This window comes from Schizosaccharomyces cryophilus (assembly GCF_000004155.1).
Source record: "Schizosaccharomyces cryophilus OY26 unplaced genomic scaffold supercont4.4, whole genome shotgun sequence".
NCBI classification, from domain to species: domain Eukaryota; kingdom Fungi; phylum Ascomycota; class Schizosaccharomycetes; order Schizosaccharomycetales; family Schizosaccharomycetaceae; genus Schizosaccharomyces; species Schizosaccharomyces cryophilus.
Window position 1 is genome coordinate 964127 of NW_013185627.1, and position 16141 is coordinate 980267.

The 16141-nt window shown below is 37.6% G+C and overlaps 5 protein-coding genes across 5 annotated transcripts; 3 read left to right on the forward strand and 2 right to left on the reverse strand.

The window, feature by feature from the left end:
• Nucleotides 1–16: 16 nt before the first annotated feature.
• Nucleotides 17–3865, forward strand: SPOG_02644 (U2 snRNP-associated protein Sap130). The gene has a single exon (XM_013168586.1). It carries the CDS (start codon nucleotides 49–51, stop codon nucleotides 3673–3675), a length of 3627 nt encoding a protein of 1208 aa, XP_013024040.1. The 5' UTR covers nucleotides 17–48; the 3' UTR covers nucleotides 3676–3865.
• Nucleotides 3866–4101: 236 nt separating this feature from the next.
• SPOG_02645 (40S ribosomal protein S0B) lies at nucleotides 4102–5240 on the forward strand. The gene has a single exon (XM_013168587.1). It carries the CDS (start codon nucleotides 4125–4127, stop codon nucleotides 5028–5030), a length of 906 nt encoding a protein of 301 aa, XP_013024041.1. The 5' UTR covers nucleotides 4102–4124; the 3' UTR covers nucleotides 5031–5240.
• Nucleotides 5241–5255: 15 nt separating this feature from the next.
• Nucleotides 5256–7076, forward strand: SPOG_02646 (DNA replication factor C complex subunit Rfc3). The gene is made up of 6 exons (XM_013168588.1): nucleotides 5256–5571; nucleotides 5777–5841; nucleotides 5896–6109; nucleotides 6174–6247; nucleotides 6295–6666; nucleotides 6709–7076. The coding sequence occupies exons 1-6, from the start codon at nucleotides 5498–5500 to the stop codon at nucleotides 6933–6935; spliced, it is 1026 nt and encodes a 341-aa protein (XP_013024042.1). The 5' UTR covers nucleotides 5256–5497; the 3' UTR covers nucleotides 6936–7076.
• SPOG_02647 (HisK/Mak2 protein kinase Mak2) lies at nucleotides 6795–14160 on the reverse strand. Its single transcript, XM_013168589.1, has one exon. The coding sequence runs from the start codon at nucleotides 14081–14083 to the stop codon at nucleotides 7154–7156; it is 6930 nt and encodes a 2309-aa protein (XP_013024043.1). The 5' UTR covers nucleotides 14084–14160; the 3' UTR covers nucleotides 6795–7153.
• Nucleotides 14161–14380: 220 nt separating this feature from the next.
• Nucleotides 14381–15964, reverse strand: SPOG_02648 (galactose residue biosynthesis protein Pvg2). The gene has a single exon (XM_013168590.1). The coding sequence runs from the start codon at nucleotides 15801–15803 to the stop codon at nucleotides 14631–14633; it is 1173 nt and encodes a 390-aa protein (XP_013024044.1). The 5' UTR covers nucleotides 15804–15964; the 3' UTR covers nucleotides 14381–14630.
• Between the last annotated feature and the right edge of the window lie 177 nt (nucleotides 15965–16141).

A 16141-nucleotide genomic window follows, 5' to 3' on the forward strand; every position in this document is an offset into this window, starting at 1 on the left:
GATACGTTCAATTCATCGAGAGTTGTGTTTCATTCTAAGAGACACAAGATGGATACTTTTCCGTCTCTGTTTCTGTATTCATTGACAATACAAAATAGCAATTATGTGCAGAGCTCGTGCGTGGCATCTTTATCTGGAAAAAAGGTGCAAGAGATTGTTATAGCTACGGAATCTCGGCTTTTGGTTTATAAAGTGGATCCAAATGATGGTCAAATTAGCTGTATTTTGAATCATAATTGCTTTGGAATCATTAGAAATGTCGCTCCCCTTCGTTTAACGGGCTTCAAACGCGATTACTTGGTTGTAACTTCGGATTCTGGACGGATTACTATTTTGCAGTATGACCTTAGTGCTAATAAACTGGTTCCTGTTTATCAGGAAACATTTGGAAAATCGGGGATTCGAAGAGTTGTTCCAGGAGAATACTTGGCTGTTGATGCCAAGGGTCGTGCAGCAATGGTAGCTTCTGTTGAAAAAAATAAATTGGTTTATGTGTTAAATCGAGATGCGGAAGCTGATCTTACAATATCTTCTCCTCTTGAAGCTCACAAAGCAGGAAATATCTGCTTTAGTCTTGTGGGTTTGGATACAGGGTATGCGAACCCAATATTTGCAGCTATAGAAGTTGACTACAGTGACATGGATCACGACCCCTCAGGTCAAGCTTATGAGAATGCAGAAAAGGTCTTGACGTATTACGAACTAGACCTTGGACTTAACCATGTCGTCAGGCGTTGGTCAAAGGTGGTTGATCGTAGCTCTTATATGCTTCTTTCTGTGCCAGGAGGCAACGATGGCCCATCTGGTACTCTTGTAATATCCGAAGGATGGATTTCTTATAGGCATTTACAAAGAAGGTTTCATCAGGTACCTATAATGCGTCGAAAAGGCAATGAATTGGATGAGACAGTTACTCCGTGGACAGGAACAAAATCCAAGAACAAAAGCCTACGATATCCTTTAATTGTTTCCGCTGTAATGCACAGAATGAAGGGATCGTTTTTCTACTTGCTTCAAACTCATGAAGGTGATTTATTAAAACTTACCATAGAGCATGATGGACAAGGCAATGTAAGCGAGTTACGCCTGAAGTACTTTGATACGATACCTCTTTCCGTACAACTCAATATCTTAAAGACTGGTTTCTTATTCATTTCATGTGAAGGTGGAAATCATCAATTATATCAATTTGAGAACCTTGGATTGGATGATGGAGAGTTAGAGATTTCTTCTCTGGAATATCCTGATGATTCTCTTATCACCACTGGTAAGAATGTATTTTACCAAGTTCGTGGTTTACAGAATTTGTCGTTAGTCGATGAGGTTCCTTGTCTCTATCCCGTAACAGATTCATCAGTAGTTAAGAGTCCTTCTTTAGATGACCCAACTCAGATATACACAATTTGCGGACGTGGTAATGCTTCTTCTCTTCGTCGTTTAAAGCGTGGTTTGGAAACAACTGAAGTAGTTGCCTCAGAGATCCCTGGTGCTCCTGTCGCTATTTGGACTTTGAAGCTGTCCCGCAATGATATGTATGATGCTTATATAATTCTGTCATTTACCAATGGTACGTTAGTTTTATCCATCGGAGAAACCGTAGAAGAAGTGTCTGACAGTGGATTGTTATCCTCCGTTTCCACACTTAATGTGCATCAAATGGGTCAAGATTCCCTCCTTCAAGTTTATCCTAAGGGTATTCGACATATTCGTTCTAATAAACAAGTAAGTGAATGGAAACTGCCGGCTGATTTATTTATCACCCAGTCGGCTATTAATGACACTCAAATAGTAATAGCTTTGAATAATGGTGAGCTTGTATATTTCGAAATGAGTGATGACATTGAAGGTGGTCAGTTAAATGAATATCAGGAAAGGAAAACGCTTACAGCGAATGTCACTGCACTCGCTTTGGGACCTGTACCTGAAGGTTCGAAACGCAGTAATTTTCTTTGTCTCGCTTGTGATGACGCTACAGTACGAGTTCTATCTCTAGATCTTTACACGACCTTAGAAAGTTTGAGTGTTCAAGCATTAAGCTCACCCGCTAGTTCATTATGCATCATTCCAATGGTGGTTGGTGGGTATTCTACTTTGTATCTCCATATTGGTTTGATGAATGGTGTCTACCTTCGAACTGTCGTGGATGTAACCTCTGGACAACTATTAGATACGCGTACTCGATTTTTGGGTCCGAAGCCTGTTAAACTATATCCAGTTTCTATAAAGGACCAAAAAACAGTACTCGCTGTTTCCACGAGAGCTTATTTAGCTTATTCTTTTCTACAAAATCTGCAGCTTTCGCCCATCTCTTATTCGGCAATTGAACATATTTCCTCGTTCGCTAGTGAGCAATGCCCGCAAGGTATTGTTGCTGTACATCACAATGTTTTGAAAATTTTTACAATTGACAGTCTGCAAGATGATTTGAAATCAGAAATATATCCGCTTATGTGCACACCACGGAAATTAGTGAAACACCCAGAACTTCCTATTTTATGTATTTTGCAAAGTGAAAGGAATTTCACTAGTTCCAAAAATTATCAGGACTTAGGAAGTCATTCTTTGTCGTCTCGCGCGAATAAGGACTTGAGTCCACTACAGGAAATGGAATGGTCATCATATATATCTATATTTGATTTAAGATCTAAGCAAATGATTCACACTTGTAAACTGGGTGATAATGAAGCAGCTTTTTGTATTGAAATGGTGCATTTCAAATCGAAAGATGAATTATTCATAGTCACTGGCTCGGCAACGGATGTTAATCTGGAAACACGGGGTTGTTCACATGGTAATATACGTGTGTATCGACTTAAAGACGAGGGAAATAGCCTTGAGTTAATTAGTCATACCGAAACAGACGACATCCCCATGTGCCTTCGCTCCTTTCAAGGAAGGATGCTCGCTGGTGTAGGCAAATACTTAAGAATATATGAATTGGGTAACAAGAAAGTTCTAAGGAAATGTGAGACGGTTCCTGTTCCGCTTTTTATAACCCGCTTAGACGTTCAAGGGAGCAGAATTATAGTTGGTGATTCTCAGTGTTCTATTAGATATGTAGTGTACAAGCATGATGAAAACCGCTTCGTCATCTTTGCAGACGATCCTGTTCAAAGGTGGTGCACGACGTCGACTATGGTTGATTATGATACGGTGGCAGGAGGTGACAAATTTGGTAATTTGTGGCTTTTAAGATGTCCTGAGGAAGTGTCAAAGCTTTCTGATGAAGAAAATTCTGCATCTAAGCTTCTGCACGAGAAAGCTTTTCTGAATTCAACCCCTCACAAGTTGGAACTTTTGGCTCATTTTTATGCAAATGATATACCTACATCTATGGAGAAGGTACAATTGGTTGAAGGAGCAAGAGAAGTTTTGTTATGGACTGGTCTTTTGGGAACGGTAGGTGTCTTCACCCCCTTTATTAATCAAGAAGACGTTAGATTCTTTCAGCAAATAGAATTTTTTCTGCGAAAGGAAGTTCCATTGCTATCTGGTCGGGATCATTTAGCGTATCGCAGCTACTATGCACCTGTTAAAGGTGTAATCGACGGAGATTTATGTGAAATGTACTATCATCTTCCTCGCGAAAGGCAGGAATTGATTGCGAATGAACTGGATCGCACGGTCGCTGAGATTTCAAAAAAAATAGAAGATTTTCGTGTACGTAGTTTTTAGGGAATGGCTTATGAATGAAGAAAAAGATTTTACGATTTGAATCAAAAATTTTTGATGCTATGAACGAATAAAGATCTGATAATCATCTCTCGTATGCAGTTTTCGACACACCTATCGTTATTTAAGAAGATAAGTTATATTTATAAGCTTTAAAGTAATAATTTCCACGGTACTTCCGATATAGTTCACTCTTTAACACGAAATTGATCATAGTGAAACTAAGCTTGACTCTTGTTTACAAAAACACTGACATCGTTTCGATGCTTTAGTATGCTTATACTAGCGTATAACAGCCAGGGATGATACCTAACTCTAATAGTAGCGTACTCTTGTGTAGTTTCTTCGTCCTCTTATTTCTACGTTATATACTATAAGAGTTTAAGCTACGGCGCTAAATTTGTTTTGGGGTGAAAAGCAGTCACAGACCGACAACACCAAGACCAAGAGGAATGCGAAATTTCCTCCAACCACCAAGAGGTGCACTAAGCAAAATGGCAGAATCCGTAGCCCGTCCATCAGTTTTAAATGCTGCTGATGATGATATCAAGAAGCTTTTAGCTGCCGACTGCCACATCGGCTCCAAGAACTTGGAAGTCCGTATGGAACCCTATGTTTGGAAGCGTCGTTCTGATGGAATCCATATCCTTAACTTGGCCAAGACCTGGGAGAAGCTTGTTCTCGCTGCTCGTATCATTGCTACCATTGAGAACCCTGCTGATGTTTGTGTTGTTTCTACTCGTGCTTACGGACACCGTGCAGTTTTGAAGTTTGCTGCCCACACTGGTGCTACCGCTATTGCTGGCCGTTTCACTCCTGGTAACTTCACTAACTACATCACTCGCACCTACCGTGAGCCCCGCTTGATCATTGTTACTGATCCTCGTGCTGATGCTCAAGCCATCAGAGAGGCTTCTTTTGTCAACATCCCTGTCATTGCTCTTACTGACACTGACTCCTGCCTGAACCATGTTGATGTAGCTATCCCCACTAACAACAAGGGCTACAAGGCCATCGGTTTGTCCTGGTACCTTTTGGCTCGTGAAGTCCTTCGTCTCCGTGGTAGTATCTCCCGCAACACTCCTTGGGAGATCATGCCTGACCTCTACTTCTACCGTGATCCCGAGGAGATTGAGCGTGAGGAGGAAGCTAAGGCTGCTGCTACCGCTGCTGCTGAAGAGGAAGCTCAATTGGCTGCTCAAACTGCTGCTGCCGAATTCGAGGTCACTGACAGCGCTGCTGGTACCGTTGATCCTACCATTTTGGATAATGCTACCGCCGGTCAAGTTGGTCAAACTACTTGGGAAGGTGACGCTGAGTGGAATACCACCGGTGCTGCTCCCTCCGAATGGGCTTAATTTCTGTGTCTTATTATCATACAGTTAAAAAACATTCACTGTTGAAAGTTCTTTCAATCCAGGTTATGCTAATAATTAAAAGCCTTTTGGTGTATATGTGGTAGTGAGCAAGCCAATAATGTTGATGTATATGTACTAGCAATGTGACCTTGTAGTAGTCGTACTGGTAATACTTGTGTACTATAGTAATTAGAAAAACAAAAAAGTGAATTCAGTATAAATTGTACTGAATTGGATTCGCTTTCCAATGCATCATGGTGAGATAAATTTTCCATTAAAGTCTACCTTAAAATAGTTTCTTCTAGGGTAAACAACGTGAGGAAGCAATATTCATTTATAAAGTTAATCAGATTCATATTACTAGTAAAAGTTTGCTAGTACCTTACTTTATTAGTTTCTCACCTCAACCCTTCTGTAATCCTACGACAAACATCTGGCTGTAGTCTGACAACCTGCAATCTTCCATAATGACAATGGACAAGGGAAAGGGTCGTGCTATGGAAATAGATAATCCCATACAGGATGGATCAACTCTTCCCTGGTATGTATTGTGAATGAATCGTGTTCGGTAATGAGAATGTTCTGTTGTGCATGGATTGCATTTCTTAATGTCCCCAAATGTATTTTATGCTGAATCCAGAAGGGAAACTCTGTCTAAGATGAGCTACTTTATCGAAGCGAATGGGAATACATGGACATTGGGTTTAGTCGAGCGTGAAATCAGTTTCATACTAACAGTTGACTAGGGTGGAAAAATATCGTCCTTCTGGATTAGAGGATGTAGTTGCGCATAAAGATATCATTTCTACATGTGAGTTATTAATCTAGCTGTTCATGTTGAAACTCATGTGCGCTAACCTTTTAGTGGATCGATTTATCAGCACAAATAAAGTCCCCCATATGTTGTTTTATGGTCCCCCAGGAACAGGAAAGACATCTACTATTCTTGCTTGTGCTCGCAAGGTTTATGGCCCTCAATTTCGCAACCAAGTAATGGAACTGAACGCTAGTGATGACCGTGGTATTGATGCTGTCAGAGAACAAATAAAAAACTTTGCAAGCACACGTCAAATTTTCTCGTAAGCTAATATTTTTGTTTCTATATAGACTAAATTTTTACTCTCAAACTAACACCCGATTCAGATCTTCTTTCAAAATGATTATTTTGGATGAAGCTGATGCTATGACTCTGGCTGCCCAAAATGCACTTCGAAGAGGTAAGTCAATGGGTTGTTATACGATTATGTTAATGGTTTGCCTTTAGTCATTGAAAAATATACCAAAAATGTTCGGTTTTGTATCATTTGCAACTATATCAACAAAATTGCTCCTGCTATTCAATCACGGTGTACACGCTTTCGTTTTCAACCACTTCCTTCTTTAGAAATTGAAAAGTACGTTGACCACGTTATCAATAATGAGCGCTGTAATATAGATTCAGAGGCTAAAGGTGCTCTTTTGAAATTATCAAGAGGTGACATGCGTAAAGCACTTAATATTTTGCAAGCTTGCCATGCTGCTTACGAACATATTGATGAGTCCTCGATTTATAACTGCGTTGGTCATCCTCATCCGTCGGATATAGATTATTTTATCAAGTCAATTATGAATGAAGAATTCGTTACTGCTTACAATGGTAAGGTTTTATGTTTAAGAATAAACAGCTAACATTCTTTAGCTATCAATTCCATTAAGCAGCAAAAGGGTTTGGCTTTACAGGATATAATTACTTGCATTTTTGAAGCATTGGACGAACTTCAAGTACCGGCAAATACACGCATATTCATTTTAGATCAATTGGCTTCCATTGAGCATCGTATGTCTTTTGGTTGCTCAGAGAAAATTCAACTGAGCGCTATGATTGCAAGTATTAAGTCTGGTGTGGATCTAGCAGCTAAAAGCTAATGAAGTCCTCACATTTAAGAAAATAGTGATTGACAAGTTATCACCAATTCAGATAGAAAGTAATAAAAGAAACTATTGTAAATGCATACTAATTACCGCTGAGTATCCTTAATCTTAAATTCCTTTCAAAATATATTTTCCCCAAAACCCTAATATTAAACAATCATTAACCTAGTAGAGATGCTTTAAATAAATAAACCACTTTTTCCAAGATATTTTTAAGAAGACTGTTCAATCAGAAAGAATTTTCTGATTATATCCTGAAGCTGCTGCTGCGTAAAGGGCTTTGTCAGATAGTCGTTCATACCTACGTCTAAACATCTCTGCTTAGCGGACTTTTGGATATCCGCTGTAAGAGCTATAACTGGGACAAACTTATCCACAGTTTGTGAACTCTCATAGTCGCGGATTTTGCTAACCGCTTCGGCTCCATCACAGATTGGCATGTGATAGTCAGCAAATATAATACCGTAATAGCCATATGGCTTGGAAATAAATACTTCAACAAGTTCTCGTCCGTCCTTCACAGTTTCAACGTGAAGCCCTAAATTCATTAATTGCTTGCTTAGGAGTTTCCGAGCGATCAAATTATCTTCTGCTATTAAAGCAACTTTCGTTTTTAAAATCTGCAGTTCTTCAGAATTGAATATTTCTTTCCCGTGTGCTTTGGTGGTAGAGACTTGGAGCTTTGAAGTATCGGAAAACTTACCATAATTAGCTCTCTTTGTTAATAGAATACTCATGTTTTGAATTAACTTCGATAACCGAACAGGTTCCGCTAAGTATAAAACGCGATTCAGGTTTTTATCAAGAGTAGCGGTGAAAGGATCAACGTTTATTGTAGACTTTATTTTGGTTCGTCGCAAAGAAGGCATTAGAACTATCAGCCATGTGTTTTGAAGCAACGGGTTCGCTAAAACCTCCATAATCAAGCTCTCTGATTGCTTGTTACAAGCTTCGATACAAAGAAAGTCATATGGTTTTTCGTTGTTCTTTGCTTCTAGTAAAACTTTCTCAACTTCTTTCGTTGAAATTACCGTATTAGTATGAGCAAGAGAAAATAGTGACTTAAATAGAGATCTTTTAGTAATAAACGATTCAACCACTAACACTCGGGTAGACTTTAGTGTCTCTATTATGCTGGCAAATTTCTGATGAGTTTCCTTAAAATGTTCACGAGATAATTCAAAAGTGGCCTTGTTTAATCGTACGTAAAACCAAAATGTAGACCCTTCGTCGTATACAGATTTAACACCAATATTACCATCCATGATCTTGCAAATTTCTAAGCAAATTGAAAGTCCAAGACCTGAACCACCATAAATTCGAGTAGTACTGCCATCCACTTGAGTAAAAGGCCTAAATAAAAGCTTCATCTGTTCCGGTTTTAACCCAATTCCAGTGTCTTCAATTTCAAAATATAAATAACAATCAGATTCTGGTAATTCAAGGTCGTCTTTAATCCAGCAACGCAAGAGAATATGACCCTCATTCGTGAATTTGACGGAATTTCCTAGAAGATTTGTAATAACCTGTCTTAGTTTTGCAATATCACCGCCCAAAAGTGCAGGAACATTTGGATAAATATCGTAAGAAATTTGAACAGGTTTATCGGCTATTGAAGGATACACCAACTCAATACAATCCGCAATATTTTCTTCCACGTCAAAAATTTTGCTCGGCTCAAGTTTTATTTTCCCAGACTCTAGCTCGCTGAAATTGAGTAAATCATCAATAATTTGAACTAATGACGTGCAGCTTTGCTTAGCAGTTGAGACAATATCATACTGTTCATCGCTAAGCTTAGTATCACTAAGCAACGAAAGCATACCATAAAAACTTGAGAAAGGTGTTCGTAATTCATGGGACATATTTGCCAAGAAGTTAGCTTTCAGATTCACAGCACGTATGGCAGCTTCCCGGGCTTCTTTTTCATCATTAATATCTATGCAGACTATAATCCATTTTCTATTGTTAGACTCCTTTTGCAGAGGCAACCCACGACATAGATGCCAGTGAAAATTACCATTTTTTCTTAAAAGAAGTTCAATTTCTCCGAAGTCTTCGCTTTTCAAAATCTCAAGTTTCTTCTGGAAAAGTGAGTGTTGTTCAGGGTGTATAAACTTCTTCCAACTAAGCGACTCGTCCGCGTCAACCATTCCGAAATAATCATGCTTGGAAGCATTTATAAATTCTATGTCTCCAATTTCGGAATCTAAAGTCCAAACGATGCAAGGGAGGGAATCCAAGAGCGTTATACATTGTTCTTCAATATTTTTAAATGTTTGATACGAAAGCCGTTGCGATTCAATCAACTTGACATTGTCAGTTATTGTCCGACGAAGATTTTGAAAAAGGAGAGCATTTGATATGCTTATAGCAATTTGCTGAGACAAAAGCTTTAAAAACATTACGTTTCCAAGGTGCATTAAGTTACGAGGAAATCGAAGATACAAGGCACCAATTACACTTTCCTTAAATTGCAAAGGTATAATAATGAAAGAATTCAAGCTATGTTCTTCCTGAAGCCAATTCATAACGTTTTCGTCCTTTAGCATAGAAACACTTTCTAGAGAAACCGTATGCGCATTGTTGAACACGTCTGACAAAATATTTCCCGGGATTTTAATATCGGATTCATTTAATGGTACAGAAGGTTCTAAAGCTTCACTATACTCTGAATTACCAAAGGCAGATAATACATACTCAGAGTCACTTTGCAAAATAACCGCAGCAAAACCGACCTGGGAATATTCAATAATCAGCTTTATGACTGTAGTAAGTAAAGATACAAGCCTCAATTTGCTTGACAAAAGCTGCCCGCATTTAATGACTGATATAAGAGAAACAATATCCAAAAGTCCATCTTCACATTCATTGTTACAGCACGTTTCCTTACCGCCTTCATTGTGCTCACTACTAATATCGCAATTCGCAAGGAAATTAAGTTCCTTTTTTTGGAATAAAAAGTCATGCGATGTTAGACTAAAATCGTTAATGTCCTTTTTCTTAAATAACTCCGGTATTTCTTCGATGACATTATCCATCATAGTCGATTTCGATGAATAAGTTGGTTGATTAAACGATAAAGAAAATCTTTCGGAAAGCAACTCCTTTAATTTATTTTCCACTCCGTAGCATCCTATGTCTCCATAATGATTAAGAGCGCTCAGATAATAAGATTTTGCCAGAAAAGTGTAAGAAGCCGTGAAATAAAAATCACCGATAACTTCAAATACCAGCGCCAATTCGATCTTATTGAATCCCTGACGCTCGGCATCTACAGCGTTCTCAAAATGTATCGCTGCATTCATGAAATCCCCGTCGTTTCGGCAAATCATACCTTGCAGAAAGTAAACCCATAGTAAGTAACTTTTAATTTTATAGTTATAGGCAAAATCCTTTAGTGCTTTCAAAACATTGATTAAAAGTAATGTCAATTTTTGCCTCTCCTCGGTAGAAATATCCTTTTTCTTATATAGAACTTGTGCAGCAGAAAGGCCAATAAAACCTCTCACAAGCTTATAATATTGCTCTAGTATTTTACCATCCGAAGCCTCTAAAAACTCTGGAGCGACTTGCACCACATAATCATAATGCTTAAATAATGTACACAGATAAATCAAAGCCGAATAATACCAAGTAAAGTAGGTAGATGGCTTCTTGAACAAAAATTCTTTTGATAACGACTCTTGAGATTTTTGATTTGTCGAAAGAATATTATTCGGGTCTTTATTATCAGTCAGACCAAATAATGCCAACAATACGTTTCGATAAAAATACAAGTAATGGTTAAAAGGTTTTTCAACTTCCCATAGTAGTATAAGCGTTTCGGCGTTTTCTTGATCAAGCAAAAGTTGATGTATATGATCTCCATGGAAAAGTCGATTTGCCGTCAAGCGAGCTAGTACATAAGAACCATATATTTTGTCACCAAAAGTTACGCAATGGAGTAAAATTCCCTCTAATGTTATTTTCGGTTTCACCTGATACATATCAAGCTCATTGCTAATCATCCATTTAAGAAGTTCAGCGTGAACACTGGCATTTCTACCTCTTAACGTATGATTCGACAACTGCAGTTCATTTACCTTCAAAAAAACCTCCGGCCTCCTTCTTTTAACAAAACTATACGAAGCCAAAAAGACCAGTGAATATCTAAGAGAACTGTCGCCATATTTTAAATATAGCTTTGCGACTAAAAAAGCAAAATAGTAATAGTACGTTTGTGAGCTATTGAATAAGATAAAGCAAACGTCAGAAAGTAATGTGGATATTATGTCAACTTTTTCTGGATCAATAGGCCTGCGCCGCTCGACTTCGAAATTGCAAGATAGAAATTCAGAAGATAATTCTTCGAATAGCTCGTTCAATACTTCTTCGTTCGGATTTTTTTCCAAAGGAAAGTTAAGGCGATCTAAAATCTGTATGACTATTTCAATAATATTTTCCGATTTGTCTCGATAGCATTCGATTTTAGCTAACAGTCTTAATGCTGGAAGATAGTCAGATATAGAAACTGAGTCTAAGTTTATTTTACTCAGGACAGCGTAAGAATTTTTATTATCTTTGTTCCACCAATAACACATGGCTAGACCAATACGTAGCCTTACCATTTCTTGGTTGCTTAAATAACCATAAGACGCTTTCTTTGGCAAAAGAAAAAAACAGGCTTTCAGTAGTTCGATAGCATATTTGTACGCTCCATATTGAACTAAGTGGTCAGATACAGTTTGCATCGCCATAATGTAGGGTTTTGTATTTGAGAATTTTTTTACAACACCCAAGCCTTTTAAAACGTGATGAATGTCATTGTATTCAAAAAATTTTCTTGCTTTCCCTTCGATCAACGCATGGGCTATGTGAGCGTGCATTTTTTCTGCTTGCCCTGCGCTGATACTTGACAGAAAGCCTTCCCGTAATTTACAAGAAGTAAATTTACATCTAGTTCCATCTTCGTAAAAAGTAAAAATGTTAACAGAACTATCAAGTATTTCACTAAGCGGGATTAATAAGCCTAGTGGTTCCGTTATCGAACACAATAACTCGTATGGAAAAGGTTCAATAAGTAATGCAGCCCAACTCAAATAGTTTCTAGTTTTTTCGGAAAATGCATCTCCCAAATAATTCGACATGACTTTGGTTAATTCAAAAGATGGTAGATTTTCTAATCTTTGTTCTATTAACCCCAGATCATATGACCAAGAATTAGTCTTCTCATTAAGTTTGAAGCACCCATTCGTATAAGCGGTATTCATAACAACCTTTAGAATCAAAGGGTTACCTTTGCTAACATTGTGTAAAAGTTGAACCAAAGGGTCTAAGGCTTGAGTCGGGTACCGCAAATAGTAATCCAAAAATTCAGTGATACTTTTTCTACTAAAAGGCTTCACCTTGATTTGAGTGACCATAGCATACGGCACTTCGTTTATATACAAAGGAAGATTGTCAAAAGCAAGAGGATCACCCCAAGCCATTATCATTAAGATTGGTAATCGGTGAGCTATAATTCCACGAATAAGTGAAAAAGAACAATCATCAGCCAGATGAACTTCATCTAAAGCAATAATAGTTGATCTTATCCGACATGTAAAACTTAAGATTTCGAGAAGACAGACAATGAAACCTAAACGACCGCTAGCACTTCTTATTTCTTGAGTATCTCTTTCTTTTATTATAATATGATTTTCATGTTTACAATGGTGATTATATTTAGGGGACAGAAGGTGATTAAGTTCGGGAACACATTTGAATAGTGATCCCATGTAAACAAGTTCGTCTCCTAAAAATTCCCAAAGGGAAGAGAAGTAATTTTCAACCGTCTCTTTCTCTTCACGAAGCACCTGACGTAATATCTGTGAGACGCAATCAAACATTGTAGAGAAAGGAGAAGCGTGAATACCTTGACAAGAGCACATTGCGAAATAGCCATATTTTCTCGCTTCTACCGAAACAGATTGCAATAAAGTGGTTTTGCCGCAGCCTTTTTCACCAGTAATGGCGAGAATATGACAATATGTCGCCTCATTTTCCACAAAGGAATTATTGAATAGGTGCTTTTTCTTGATCCGCACACTATTTTTTCCACTTGTGAAAATCTCCCTTTTTGAAGAAAAAAAAGTCAACTCTTGGAATATTTGAACGTAATCAGACGGGTTATTGAGGATGAGTTTTGGGAAATTCGGTTGGCTTTTACTGTCAGAATTTAACGGAGAGTCATCGAACTTGAGACTTATTGGTTTAAAAGAAGATGAATACTGTAACAGCAGCTCGTAGAAAAGAATGCAAAGATCATCAGCAACACTAAAACGTTCGTTTATAGACTTGTTGGTCATTTTTTTTATTACATTATCAAGTGCAATGGGCACGTCTGGTCGGCGGGATAAGACCGAAGGGAACTGTTGTGTATGTATAGATTGAACTATACGCATCGGTTTTCCTCCCCATGGATAGCATTTTGTTAATAATACGTAAAATGCGACACCTAAAGAATAAATGTCGGAACGGCTATCCAATGGTCGACCTACACTGCCAAGTTGTTCTGGACTGAAGAATTGGAGCTTATGGTGAATGTCATCTAGTTGATATAGCTTCTGCCAATTTAATGATGATAGCGTAAAACGAATTGGTGAAACACTGGTTCCAATGGTTAATAGTTTAGCATGGATAGGATTGTCAATGTTAAAATGAAAAGAGTCTGGACGAATTTCTCCATGAAAAAACTGTTTATCATGCATATAAGAGAGCGTGTGACAGGCAGCTAAAGCGAATTTATAAAATAGTCGCAGATCAACAGGACGGGGGTCAGACAACCAGTTCTTCACGAGATCAGGGCCAGGGTCATCATACACAAGCATTCCTAGAGATTTATTTAACAGCAATCTGTACTTTGGGCATATAGTATAGCTATTGCCCCCCGAGAAAGACGATAACTGACGCAACAAAAAGCACTCATTTTCGAGCTTGACGTTTTGCAAGGAAAACTTAAGAATTACTTCCTTTTTCGTCTCCTTGTGCAATGCTTTTACAAAAATTGCTGTTAATAAAGAAGAAGGATTTGACCTTTCCCTTTTTGAAATCAGTTCAAAATCGTGCAACTCTGGAAGTGCAGCATCAATCGCTTTATTCAAAAGCTTAAAACCACTCATCCTTACTTTATTTCACATTAAAAAGAGATAAACAAATGATAATCTTCCAGTTTACATCCTTTCGTTCTGAAGTAGTGATTGATAAATTTCACGTAAATATATGTATACCTCGTACCACCTTGTGCTTTTAGCGATTATCGTCGAGAACAGTAAGTTCAATAAAGATATCTAACGAAGCTTGCAAAGCTAAGAAATGTAGTAGAGACAAAAACAGTAACGAAAGAAGATAACTGTAAACGTTTTTAGTAATACTGTCGACTAGAAAACGGTATGATTACATTAAGGAAAAAGGTCGAATCAGCTTACAGTAACAAATGTATTGATAAATGCAAAGAAATGAAACCCTAAGTCAGGGATTAAGATAAAGTTAATATATGAAAGTAAATAAAATTCCGAACAAAAACAAAAATATAGGAATCGAACCCTATAAGAGAGAAGAAAAAGCACATGTAAGAGGCAAATAAAATTAAAAAAGAAAAAAATTGATAAAGAATGTTGAAATTAAAAATGACAATAAATAAATAAAAGCTTTCACAAGAAAGACTATTTACATTCCTAAAAGATCGTAAACTGGTAACCAGAGAATGCCCCATTCATTTCCCTTTAAATTTAAAGCATTATCCACACAAGACTGAGGATCAAACATAACGCTGTCAAGGAAGCAAATATCTGACGATTCTGCATCTGAATGATGAGACCAACTGGTAGCAAAAGCATAATCAGGCAGACTGATGATATGTGGGTTCAACATTACATGAACCTTCTTTTCTTTAAGATAAAACTCTTTAATGGTAAAGGTCTCATTATACATTTTAGTGGCGTTCAATGTCATAAAGTCTGAAAACTCTGAATATCCGCGAAGAGGACGTCTATTCATTAGTGATTCTGGGACATTTGATTCATAGAGCTCTTTAATTAGCGATAAAACAAATGGATGCCTCGGAGAAGCCATAAAAAAGTCATATTTTAAAGGTTTAGAAGCCAAGAATAAAGGGTGGTACTCCATCATGTATGGATTAAAGTAGTGTTTAGAATTAAGCGAAGCAGACCTTTCAGCAACTTGAAGCGCATGATCAAAATTTTTCAAGATCTGGAAGGAACGAGAAATCCAAAGACCTCCATACTCGTAAAGGCCTATTAATGTTGCCCATTGTGCTCTTGCCGGACGATTGAACATTTTCCATGAATGTACAAAAGAAGGGAAGTTCTTACTGATTAATCTTTCCAGATCTTCTTCAGACCACTTAACGTAGTCCCAGTCAGGATGTCTGTAGCGGATGTCGACTTCAAATTCCGTAAACTGGGACGAGTACGTATTGGATTCCGTAGTAAACGTATGGATGATTCTAGGGATTTTACGATTCCACTTTTCTACGACCTTATCCATCGGCGCATGGCCGTGAGTATTGAGAAAATCAGACCCAGCAATAGCATGATGAAAATGAAGCTGCTCGCATTTTCCCTTTTTGTCTACCTCATTTACGCAAATAACTTTTCGGTAAGGATCTACATCGCGGTCGGTAGCGTACGAAAATGCATTTTCTCCCCATTCTTCATAAATAAATGGCTTTTCCTGGAGACGAGATTGAATAATATGCAAAGTATTTAGTCCATAATTTTTAAAGAGACCAAATATTACTATAAAAGCAAGGATGAAAGGGATAAGAAACTTTAGCAGTTTCGATATTACAAGTCCATAATGGGGTTTTTCAGCGTCCATACTCGTGCTACAAGAATTATCACCACGTCTTAATGAACCATAAGGGAGCAGAATCTTAAAAAAATGAAATGGATCTTCGTTGAAAGTGTTCCTTTTCCTCTTACAATTCGAATTCCCTTTTCAACAAAAAAAAAAGAAAGAAAAAAAAAAAAAGGAGGGGGGGAAGAAAGTTGTTGTTGGTTAAATGAATGAACTGTGTAACACAGATCACATCTAAGCTTAGCGAATTTAAATGCTTATTGAAGATAGCATATGTGTGTTTACTATGCGTTAGTAAACACTGACAATCAAAGAAACGTAAAGATTGGTTTTTTTTTTTTTGTAAAATTTCCTTCCAT